We start from the raw sequence: 11,073 nt of genomic DNA on the forward strand, positions 1-11,073 counted from the left end.
ATCTGCAATATGAGGCGCATTTTTTCGACGCGAGCGCCTTGTGTGATATGTTTTTCGCCACAGAACAAAAGGTTTACGATGTTTGGCCGCCGCTACTTTTCGTGCAGTTTTCTACGTTTTTTAGTTGACGTACAACCGAAAAACGTTGGATATATGTACCTTTTTAGTTTTACGCAAAGTTGGCCGTGATTTGCTAGGAAGATTTTTTTAGACGCCCTTGCGCATTTGTACAGCAAAATAAACTTCTTACTATAAAAAAACACATCCCATGTAAGTAATGGTCCTTGAGCCACAGAAATTGGGTAAAAAAACGTCCAAAAGTGGAGATGCCGGGGATTGAACCCGGGGCCTCACACATGCGAAGCGTGCGCTCTACCACTGAGCTACATCCCCAAGCGACGAGGATGGGATTCGAACCCACGCGTGCAGAGCACAATGGATTAGCAGTCCATCGCCTTAACCACTCGGCCACCTCGTCGTCGCGCTCAAAAGGAGGAAACACACTACTTAATCTCAGCCGCCATCTACGTTGCTTGTTTGTAAAGCAACGAAATTCACTGAGTGCGAATTAATTTGTGTATTGAACCCAGGTTTAATGGTTTCTTTCCTATATAACTGTAAATTATTTTTATCTTCTCTATTTGCATGAACAGAAGCAGAGTCGGTCAAGATGTTAATTTTTATTATCATTATATATGTGTGTGCAATCAACCATGGTATACAACACTGTGTACATTTTATTTTGTCAGGTTTGAGGTAAATTGACATGTTTGAGAGATGTGTTGGTGGTGATTTCTAATTCTTAATCACATTTCCATCAACCCAGTTACGGGCACTAATGTTTTGATTGCAACTTTTTCAGGGTGTTAATGTTTTTGTGCAGTGATAAAATATAAATTAGACGGTTTAGGAAACGATTCTGTCAAATGTAAACAGAAAAAATGTCGGTTTTTGAAAGTGCCAGCGACTCTGATGAGTTTTTTGACACTCGAGAGGAATTAGGTTCACCAAAGTAAGTCAACAGTTACCAAAGAATCTTTTGTGAAGTGTGTTAATTTGTAGAGAATTAAACAGTTGCAATAAAAAAACAGTTTCTGTCTCCAACCTGGCAGTTGGCCTAAGCTTTTACTCTGGTCCATAAGGGCCTGTTTTTAATTATAGCGGAATCATGTCCATGATTACATATTTTAAAAAAGATGCTTAATTCTTTGTGTAGCCTTACTTTTTGATTGCTTTGCGTGCAGATGTCCTGCATCGCCAATTGTAATAAATGAAGAAGACGATTATGATCATGGGGAGGAAGAGGTAAAAACAAACATATTTCACTAAAACACCAACATATGTTTATTGTGTCTAATAATTGCAACACAATCTCAATCATTACTAGTGTATGGTGCATATATCAATTCCTTCATTGCGCCGTGTCAGTCTCTGGTCTATACCTATAATATTTGCTGGTGCACTGTTTGATAAGAGACTGACAGGTAACCGACTTTATTCACACAAGCTTGATATACTCTACTCACAAACAATAACATCTCAAGTATATTTTGTAAGAACCACAATCCCAAGTCTCCAAGTCGAGTGGGAGGAAATTTATCTCTTGATTCCTTGCTGCAGGACAAAACAACACCTGTCTCAACCCAAGGTAACAAATGTTGCAATATCGTAAAAGTATTCAAATGTGTAGTGGTTTTTCGAGGATGTTTAGACCATAATTTAACTAATAGATTTGTTACGACAAAGCTGTAAGCATATGAAAAGAACCTTCTTTATAATCTGAAATAGATTTTATTTCACACAACTTGTAGGCATTTGACTGATTATTACACAGTTAACTCCAACCATGCATACGTAGGCATTTGACTGATTATTACACAGTTAACTCCAACCATGCATACGTAGGCATTTGACTGATTATTACACAGTTAACTCCAACCATGAATACATGAAATATTTTTGTTTTCAGAAACAAAAATCCAAGAAAATCCGTCTGACGAAGAATTTAAAACCAAGGTATTATTTTATGTATTTAAATTGTTTGTAGCTAATGAATAGATGATGAATCTTGTCGTCATTGCAATGTGTTATTATGTTTATGGCAATGCAGTCAAAGCAGTTTACACAAAATCTAACTCTGTAATATCAGATGCAGGGTGTCGATTTATGCCTTTTTCGCCATTCTAAGTGTTCGACACGCGACGCCACTGTTCGACACGGGCAGCGCAAGTGTAATGTTAAGTTACCGGTATGCAGTACCACGAACAGACCAACGCTATTGTTATCTACAAAAGTCCATAAATTGAATTACTATAATTCAATTAGGCCTAACATACGGTCACACCAATCTTGCAACATTCACATCGGTCTTATTAGTTTTTCTTTTTTTGAAGATTGGACGCCAACAATTTTCCTATTAACATGTATTTGTCAATTTTGCTGGTGGAAAAAGTGGTTTGAAATCGTTGGTGCCAGCATGAGTTGTTTAATTTCAAAACGCAAACAATTACTTGGGAAGAAATTTGTATTTCGAGTCACTATCAAACAACAGCATTTAACTGAACGGTTACGTAGTGTTGAAAACTTAATGGCATCATCGTTCGGGATCCCCACCCAAAATAAAGTTGGCTGAATAAACGCAACCGCAAAATATTTTTAGACAAAATTTATGCAAAAACCATCCAGCACTTGCTTTTCTTTAACGTTCAGCGAATAGGCGTGTTTAGCAATAAAAAAATCGCCCTGATCAGATGTAACAAACACATATTGTTCGATTCTAGCATGTTAACAAAGATATAGAAGAAGTGGCATCAGATGAGAATGATAAAATTGTCAGAACAGTGCCCTCTGGTGACCAAGTGCCATCTGATGGTACAATTGTTGAGGAGCCAGCCGAGGTTTTAAAAGTCCATGGTTCAAAACCAGATCTGGTTGCTTGCATACAGGAAAGACCAGCGGACTTACCTGGTGTCCAACCAGTCATTGTCATAGCAACAGGTAGTACCATTATCTTGTGGATTTTTCAAGGTTTGTTGTCATAAACCTTGCTTTCAAACAACATTCTTAAAAGCATAGTGGTCCAAATCAAGGCCTAGATTTGCATTTAGATTGAAAAGGGCAACTTCGTTGACAAACAATTTTATTTTTTTTTAAAGATTCTCCATCTGTTGAAGAGAAAGTTGGGACCCAACCAGGGCAGACAAAACACCACCTGTCATTACCCCGCCCAAGTAGACCCCCTCCTCCAAGGCCTAAGGCACCCCCAAAACGACCCCCACCCCCAAGATCAGCCCCACCAACTAAAACTACCTTCAGGTATCATCAACTGTGATGTCATAGCAATATTGTGAGATATTTAGTTTTGTTCCTGGATCCTGGATCAGTTAAATTTTGGGAAGCAATCAGATGTTGAGCAACAAACATGTACTATAATGTTGGCAGCATTGTGCGTAGGCCATTCCTAGGGATCCCAATAATTTCCATAATGTTTTTTAATTAAATAAATATCACAATTCATCTTGGGCCAGGAGTTTCCCTGTTCATTCCCCAACGGCGAATATTTGGAAAAACTTTAAATATTTTTGTTTAAATTCCAGTTCAGGTGATGACGGCCTGATGACCCCGAACACGACTGTCGATAACATCACAAAAGAATTCGCTGATGCTTTGAGTAGTAACGCACTCCTTAACAATCAACAACAAAAACCTGAGAGTTCATCCATAAAGTCCAGGTCAGTGTTGTTTCTATTGTTACGACTCTTGGAACATGTAGCAATGAATGGTTGCAACAATTGACCTTTGAATAACCTTGGTGGCCAAAAAATAGTGGTATATTTCCTCATGTTTAGAAGTTTATAATTATTACACACACAGTTGACACAATTTCAGTGAGATAGTCACAAACTTGAATAGAAGTGAAAATAAGTAGAAAAGGCACTGAAATATCTTCACGGAATATATGAAAATGTTGAGTTTATTTATACCCTTAGTTGTGGGGATGTTGCTAATAGTGTTTGTGGTCCCCTGGTGTGGTTCTGAAACTTTAACCAATTCTTTGCAACCATGGGCCTGTTTCTAATCCAGTAACATTAATTTGTTTGTAGTGTTTTGTTTTGTTTTTTTCTGATGTTTAAATTTTTTTCCTTTTCCAGTTTCCGCAAGGGTTTCTCCTCATTAAGACAGCGACGATCGTCACAAGATAGCTCACAATCTACTGATATTGATCACAGAGGTGAGGTTTTCACTAACATAAACTCCCTTGGTGCAATCTATGGTTTCACTCAACTTTGTGGTTTCTAATACCTGGGCATGGCTGAGTTCATGCTGGGTATTTGTATCATGATGAATTTGCAGAAATGTTCAGAAATCCTTACCTCATTATTGTGTCTGCCGCTACCTGATATAAACTTAAATTTTTATCAAAATATTCAAACTAAAACCACTCTTCCATGAAGCATCAACATTTTATTGCTTAAATATGACACTAGGGAAAATGCACAGGAAATATGTTTTTATTGATTTCTATGTGTTGGTAATTTTTTAGGTCGTGAAGAGAAGGCTGCAGCAACAAATCAACCTCAACAATCAACAAGTAAACTCGATGAGGTAATGCTCAATTTAATTTCATTTGTGACATCACAAACTGACCATGAACGGCTCAAAAACTACCATGATATGATGAGCTAACCAGATGTTCATGTCATGATATGATGTGCTCACTAAATGTTCATGTCATGATATGATGTGCTCACTAAATGTTCATGCCATGATCTAATTGCAGCATGCCTGAATAAACCATGTTGCAACAAATCTGATGCTTTTTGTTGCAAATAACTTTTTTTATTTTCAATAAAAGTTCCCTAGGTGAGTTTTTGTAACATTCCAGGCTGCAAGCTTTATGATTTTCTGCCAATTATTTTTTATGCTTAAGTCTGTTTAGTTCCAACCTTTCAATATAGCTTGAAGGAAAATATACGTGTTTTGACAAAAACATAGTTGAGAAAAGAAAATTATAAAACGCTCTGATTTTAACCAACTATCCTTTTTTATTTATATATTTTCTATGTAAAAATGAGCTTTTAACAATTGAGATCCTGTCATTAGAATTTTGAAATAAAGCATTTTTGTTGGTGCCGTCCTGTATGTTTTGTGTTACATTATTGTAACTTTTAGTTTTGTTTATGTTGTCATAATCGTTGTGCAATCAACTTACGTCGCAGATGAACGAAAAAACTTGGTCGGAAATAACAAAGAACACGGTTCTGAAGATTGATTCGAGTCCGCCCCTCGTATGTTGTCATAGTAACGGTGTTAGGTGCCGTGGTAGCCGCATGTTGTGGAATTGCTCATTTCTAACCCGAAAAACTAAAAACATTGGAAATTCCCAAATACTTTTTGTGCTGTAAATTTTTTAAAACAATGCTAATTCTGAAATCCTTCAGTACAAAGTAAATACCTTGAAACCAAACAAAAATGTTGTTTGTTTCATCACAAATATCTGTAAAATAATGAAACAATTGAAATGAAACATGTTTGTGAATTATCAGGGAGCAACTATTTAAATTTTCCAACAGTTTTTCGGGGGAGGATTAAGCATGGTTTGCATTAATTGAAACAGATTTTAATTTAACCACAAAAATAATTATTCCGTAGATTTCTGGGTGGTTTGAACCACTTTCTGTTTTCTTGCATCTCTTAGTTTCCAACTAGTAGAATCAGTCCGACTTGTAGTTCGTTTGCTTTTCGCTTACAAACACCATTTTGTTTTTGTCAATAAGACATCAGCTATCAACCAGTGGATTTTACAAAGCTTTATGGAAACATTTTTCCTATGTTTTTGAGTAAATATTGAAGATCCTTAAGACATATTTTCTACCTCATTGCATTATGTAAAAAATTCCATAGAAGACTGGTGACATTTAAACAGTTTTTACATGTAGAAGTCGTGTGTGAACTTTACAGCATTAACAGGAAATGTGCTCTGCATATGTGATTATCATACCATGTTTTTTTTCATATTAATTCCATACTTTCCAAGTTTGTGCAAAGAATTTGAATCAACCTGCTTGAAAATGTTGAGTTAACATTGTGTGCTCTCATGCATGACAACTTATTTGCTTGTAATTTTTCAACTAATCCGTGGTGTTTTCAAATTATTTCACACCTTTACCAACAACTGAGATAATTTTAAAGGTTTTGGGGGATTTGCAAATAACAAATTGACACCTTCTTCTAGTTTAAAACAACACTGTTTTTTTTATTTATTTTATTTATGTTCAGTGTTTTATAAAATCGCCCATAATTTAGTCTTCTACCTTGAGTTGAACCATTTTTTTTCACCAAACTTAAAAACATGAGTGGAAAGTCAAGTGAAACGGGAACAAAGAATTGTTTGTAAGATTTTTCTATTTCTTTAGGAAATTTTGTCGACGGTGATCGTGAGAAACCTGGACACCGGACAAACCATGCCACTAAGTGTCGCTGCTGAGCAGGTCTGAAAAAATGCTTTGAAAAAATATTTTTTTATGTTTGTGTGCAGTTAAAAAAAAACAATAATGAAAAACTTCTTCCTCAGGTTTCTCAGTGTCTCAACCCCCTCGCTCTCCAAATCATGAGTCGGACGAAAGAATTTTGCTGCGCGACAAGCGATGAACCTCCCCCCCCACCCTCTGCCCCTCCGCGGGATCAACCCCCCTCTATCTCACATCACCCACCCTCAGTTGAAACGTCACAACTCTTTCCGTCTGATGACGATTCTGTTTCTGTTGCGAGCGATGACGTCACCATAGGTAAGTGTTTAAATTGTCGGATTTCATGGTGCGAATGCGGTACTTTCCCCAGTATGAAATATGTGTATTTTGTCAATGATAAAAGCGAAATTGTCATGGCAACAAGTCAAATAAACATTTAAACACGAGCGGGCGTTGAATTTTGTTGAAATATTCTCGTTCCCAGGAATGGAAGTCGGATCAGGGAAACACAATAACGGAGGAGGGAAAAAACTTCGCACGAAAAGTAAAAGATTCAAGAAAATAATCGGTAAAAGTGCTCGGAGAGTGAAGGCTGCAGCGGAAACTAAAGTGGAGAAAGCTGTATTGAAAGTGAAGCAAGTGAAGCATGACGGTTCCCACGCAGACTCCCTCAATGTATCTACGGATGAAGAAGTTTCCGATTCGTTCGTGAACACTTCAGTGAAGACGAAGAATTCCTCCTCCCACAAAGGACCTTATCAGTTTTCCCACCTTAGATTGGTTCAGGATATCGCAGTACATGTGGTGAGTGAGTGTCCACTGGTCAGTGTTGCTGCGATGAATCCAACGTAAATTGGTGTCTGTTTTGTCATGCAAAAGTTTCAAACATTACTGCATTGTCTGATTATGGTGGTAGAGATCCCCTACGTATGTGAAGGTCGCCTGGCAAGTTGTGCGCTTGCGCACCAGTGTACCTTGGCCACAATTTACCCCGTGAAACCACTGAGCTCCTGTAGCTCAGTTGGTAGAGCGTTGGGCCTGGTTAGCCCAGGGTCGTGAGTTCAAACCTCACCGGGAGCTTGATTTTATGTCTGTAAATATATAAGATCGTACGTTTACCAAACTTATTTAAGTAGAGTTGATGAAATAATCCTATATTCTTACCGCTAGGGTGCGGTGTGGAGCATGAAGTTTAGTCACTGTGGAAGATTGTTGGCAACAGCTGGGCAGAACAACATTATATGGATCTGGGTGTTGAAGGAATGGTTTCACTTCTTCAACGACATGCGAAAGAAATACGACGGGAAAGGTGGGGGCTGGGGTTCTACCGAAACCTGGTCCAAGGGTTAAGAATATTTTGTAAACTTTAACAGGGGATTATTTGAAAGAACTTTGATTCGTTTCCATACAAAAATCTACAAGTTACCGAAATTGATACAAACTACCGAAAATTACCCAATTACCGAAACACAAAATAATGCACAAAAAACTTGTTTTTATAATTTCACCTCTGTATAAACAAACCCTTGTCGTTCGCAAATCCAGACCAGGTTTTCCACGTGGCACGTTTGTCGGGCGTTCAACCGATGACGTTTCTTTTCGTGTTTTAACAAAAACTTGTGCACTCACGCCACCTAGCGGTTAAACACATGAATTTCCTCCAGAACGGGGAACAGTTTTCGCTACTCCTCCACGTGGGAGCATGGATCCACCTCCAGCATCGGATGATCTTCCGGATGACACGAGTTCGGAACAGATGGAGGAAGATGAAGATGCTCCGTTCAAATCCCTCCCTTTCTCCTCCTACTTCGGACACACAGCGGACGTTCTCGACCTCGCGTGGTCAAAGGTTCGCGATTAAATTCGTGTAAACTTACCACGAAAATTCGATTCTTGGCCCGAGTTTAAAATTTTACCCCAAGCCTTTCCTGTTTGCAACCTGAGTTGTGACGAAATATTTCCTTGTTTAAAAGTGACGATAATTTAAAATAATAGTCGCGGTTATGACGTCACAGCTATTGGGATTTGGTCGAATACCAGAGTGCAGTCATCCGAATCCGGTTAGTTTAGTTTTGAAACATTCCCACCAACTACATTGGCGGTTGATCACCCGAGCTGTGGAACCAAAAACAGATTATTTTTCCATCGACGACAATAAATTCATGTTGTTTTCACAGAATTACTTCACTCTGTCATCTTCCATGGATAAAACCGTCAGATTGTGGCACGTTTCACAAAAAGAATGCTTGTGTTGCTTCCAACATATCGACTTCGTTACAGCGATCTCATTCCACCCCAGGGTAAACACGCCTACCTCCATGTATGACGTAACAATGTTTCATTATGTCGTGTGTGTAGGACGACAGATATTTCCTGAGTGGTTCATTGGACGGAAAACTCCGTCTATGGAATATTCCTGATAAGAAAGTCGCTTTGTGGAATGAGGTGTCCCCTGATTCATCTGTAAGTCCTAATATTTCCTCGACATGTCAAAGTTTAATCTACATTTTATGTAGGATTTTTCTGTGAAAATCATTTTTATCCTAACTTTGTTTGGTCGGTCCCCATAGCAACAATATCCCGAGTTTTTTCGAGTGGTTTTATGGAAAAAAACAATGTTTATAGTATGCTGGGCAGCAACAGTAGTAAAAACAATATTTCCCCCCCAAGTATTAAAATTTAATGTTCAATGACTCTGACTTAAAAATCCCTTCGTTGAAAAAAAAAACTGCTTGAAATACGAGCCGTCCGTTACCATAACAACCATTACGTTTAGTCGGGCGGGGGAGGAGGGGGGGCCCTCATCACGACCGTCAACTTCTGTGAGAACGGAAAGTTCGCAGTTTGCGGAACTTACGATGGACGTTGTTTATTCTACGACACAGAGGTAAGGATTACGTCATCACGAGTGGCAGTAAACCCCCGCTTGTGAAACTGCTTACGATTTCAATGTCATAATTGTTCTACAGCACTTGAAGTACCACACACAAATCCACGTGCGTTCGTCCAGAGGTCGAAACCAGAAGGGCCACAAGATTACGGGGATTGAACCTCTTGCCAACGAACACAAGATTCTGGTCGGTGTCATTTTCACAATATATTGTAAAAATATTAACATATTACTGGAGTTTCCACTTGCATGGCAACGGGTGACGTTTCTCTTAGCAACAGCGTATATTTCCAGATTACTTCGAACGATTCCAGAGTCCGACTTTACGATCTCCGTGATTTGTCGCTCACTTGCAAGTACAGAGGACTCACCAACCTGAGCAGTCAAATCAAAGCCAGTTTCAGGTGACGAACAAACGAGCAAAATATTAATGTTAAACCCGGGGTTTGGAAAGCGCGTTTTTTCCGAAACAGTTTTTTTTACCGGAAATCGCTGTTCCGCTTCATTGCACACGTCTTGTTGCTGATGATTTTTTGTTTAAGAAACAAATTTCAAACCAATAAAAAATCTCTTTGCACCGAAACCAGCATGTTTACATTTCGATCTTAATTGTTTGTAGCCCTGACAACAACTTCATCATCTGTGGTTCCGAAGACAAATCGATCTTCATCTGGAAAACCAACCTCCCTCCTGACGTCACAAAGATATCGTCATTCAGGAGGGACCGAAACGATTGTTGGGAGAGCATCAGAGGTTAGTCACCTTCAATATGACCTTCAAACGCACGAAACTAACTGAATATTTTAAACCAATCAGCTCACAATGCGGTGGTCACGTGCGCGATTTTCGCGCCAAAACCTCAACGAAAGGAAAAATCCGAATCGAATCTTTCCAGCAAAGCGAAGTCATCCAGCGAAAGTTACGTCATCATTTCCGCTGACTTTAATGGCGTCATAAAAATATTTTCCACCACGTAGCGAAGGATTGTGACGTCATAAAATGAATTGAAGCGTTAGGTATTCTTGAAACTGTGCAATCACTTTCTTGCAAACATTGATTTTTTTATCGATGCAGCATTGGGGCGACATTAACTATATTGTGACGTCACAGTTGGTTTTGTGGCCTTTGTTTGTTTTGTTATTTTAATATTCCTTCGCGATGTAGGTCACGTGACCGAGCGATTTGGCGTTGAGTAAAAGTTGCAAGATATAAGAATGTGTGGGAAGATGTTCGGGATTCGGGTTGTTGGTGTGCGACCACAGGTTGAAACCTCCAGGTTTGACCTGGCCATAGTTAACACTATAACGTGCGGCAAACCAATGCTAATGAATCCTAACATTAAATACGAATGAATGAAGAAAAATTATGAAACAAATCCGTAGATTAGTTTACGTATACTGTCATGCAGAAAGTCTGAAGCAATTCTGTTTATCATTAACACTGCATTAGGAAAGAGTCTTGTGCTTATAAAAAGGAACAGCATCCGTCATTGCATTGTTGTCACAACTCAGACTTTTATCAACTCAATGAATAAATGTTGGAATATAGTTTTTAAGTTTTGTTGATTTTACAACAAAATTAATTAACGGCCAGTGTATTAGTATTGGTGAAGTATTCGGTACAAATCCAAGACCTTCCAAGGTCACGAGTCATAATGTCTGTAAACGTTACACAGTTTGCGAACTTCTAGTTTAAATGAGAATACGTCACTAT

General features: G+C 38.6%; 1 protein-coding gene and 3 non-coding genes across 5 annotated transcripts; 2 read left to right on the forward strand and 2 right to left on the reverse strand.

The window, feature by feature from the left end:
• Window positions 1-321: 321 nt before the first annotated feature.
• Window positions 322-393, reverse strand: Trnaa-cgc (transfer RNA alanine (anticodon CGC)). Its single transcript has one exon. It is a non-coding gene; the product is annotated as a tRNA-Ala (tRNA).
• Window positions 394-396: 3 nt separating this feature from the next.
• Trnas-gcu (transfer RNA serine (anticodon GCU)) lies at window positions 397-478 on the reverse strand. The gene has a single exon. It is a non-coding gene; the product is annotated as a tRNA-Ser (tRNA).
• A 389-nt stretch (window positions 479-867) lies between these two features.
• On the forward strand, window positions 868-10,541 carry LOC145909292 (WD repeat-containing protein 44-like). 2 transcript variants are annotated; one of them, XM_082996676.1, is made up of 22 exons: window positions 868-1,012; window positions 1,245-1,305; window positions 1,558-1,648; window positions 1,970-2,016; window positions 2,781-2,997; window positions 3,156-3,315; window positions 3,597-3,731; window positions 4,152-4,231; window positions 4,544-4,605; window positions 5,220-5,288; window positions 6,417-6,491; window positions 6,575-6,788; window positions 6,955-7,274; window positions 7,641-7,779; window positions 8,135-8,319; window positions 8,648-8,770; window positions 8,829-8,933; window positions 9,247-9,357; window positions 9,440-9,547; window positions 9,655-9,764; window positions 9,980-10,113; window positions 10,177-10,541. In XM_082996676.1, exons 1-22 carry the CDS (start codon window positions 942-944, stop codon window positions 10,335-10,337), a joined length of 2,778 nt encoding a protein of 925 aa, XP_082852802.1. In that variant the 5' UTR covers window positions 868-941; the 3' UTR covers window positions 10,338-10,541. The 2 variants fall into 2 exon arrangements, with proteins under 2 accessions (XP_082852802.1, XP_082852803.1); XM_082996677.1 differs by lacking the exon at window positions 5,220-5,288.
• On the forward strand, window positions 7,477-7,550 carry Trnat-ggu (transfer RNA threonine (anticodon GGU)). The gene has a single exon. It is a non-coding gene; the product is annotated as a tRNA-Thr (tRNA).
• Window positions 10,542-11,073: the final 532 nt, after the last annotated feature.

Source organism: Ascidia mentula, chromosome 7, assembly GCF_947561715.1.
Source record: "Ascidia mentula chromosome 7, kaAscMent1.1, whole genome shotgun sequence".
Lineage (NCBI taxonomy): Eukaryota > Metazoa > Chordata > Ascidiacea > Phlebobranchia > Ascidiidae > Ascidia > Ascidia mentula.

Coding starts and splice junctions, on each gene's coding strand:
- LOC145909292 (XM_082996676.1), top strand. CDS start 942: ATGTCGGTTTTTGAAAGTGCCAGCGACTCTGATGAGTTTTTTGACACT. Junction 3,732..4,151: donor AGTTCATCCATAAAGTCCAG/GTCAGTGTTGTT, acceptor TTCCTTTTCCAG/TTTCCGCAAGGGTTTCTCCT. Junction 8,320..8,647: donor TCGACCTCGCGTGGTCAAAG/GTTCGCGATTAA, acceptor TTGTTTTCACAG/AATTACTTCACTCTGTCATC.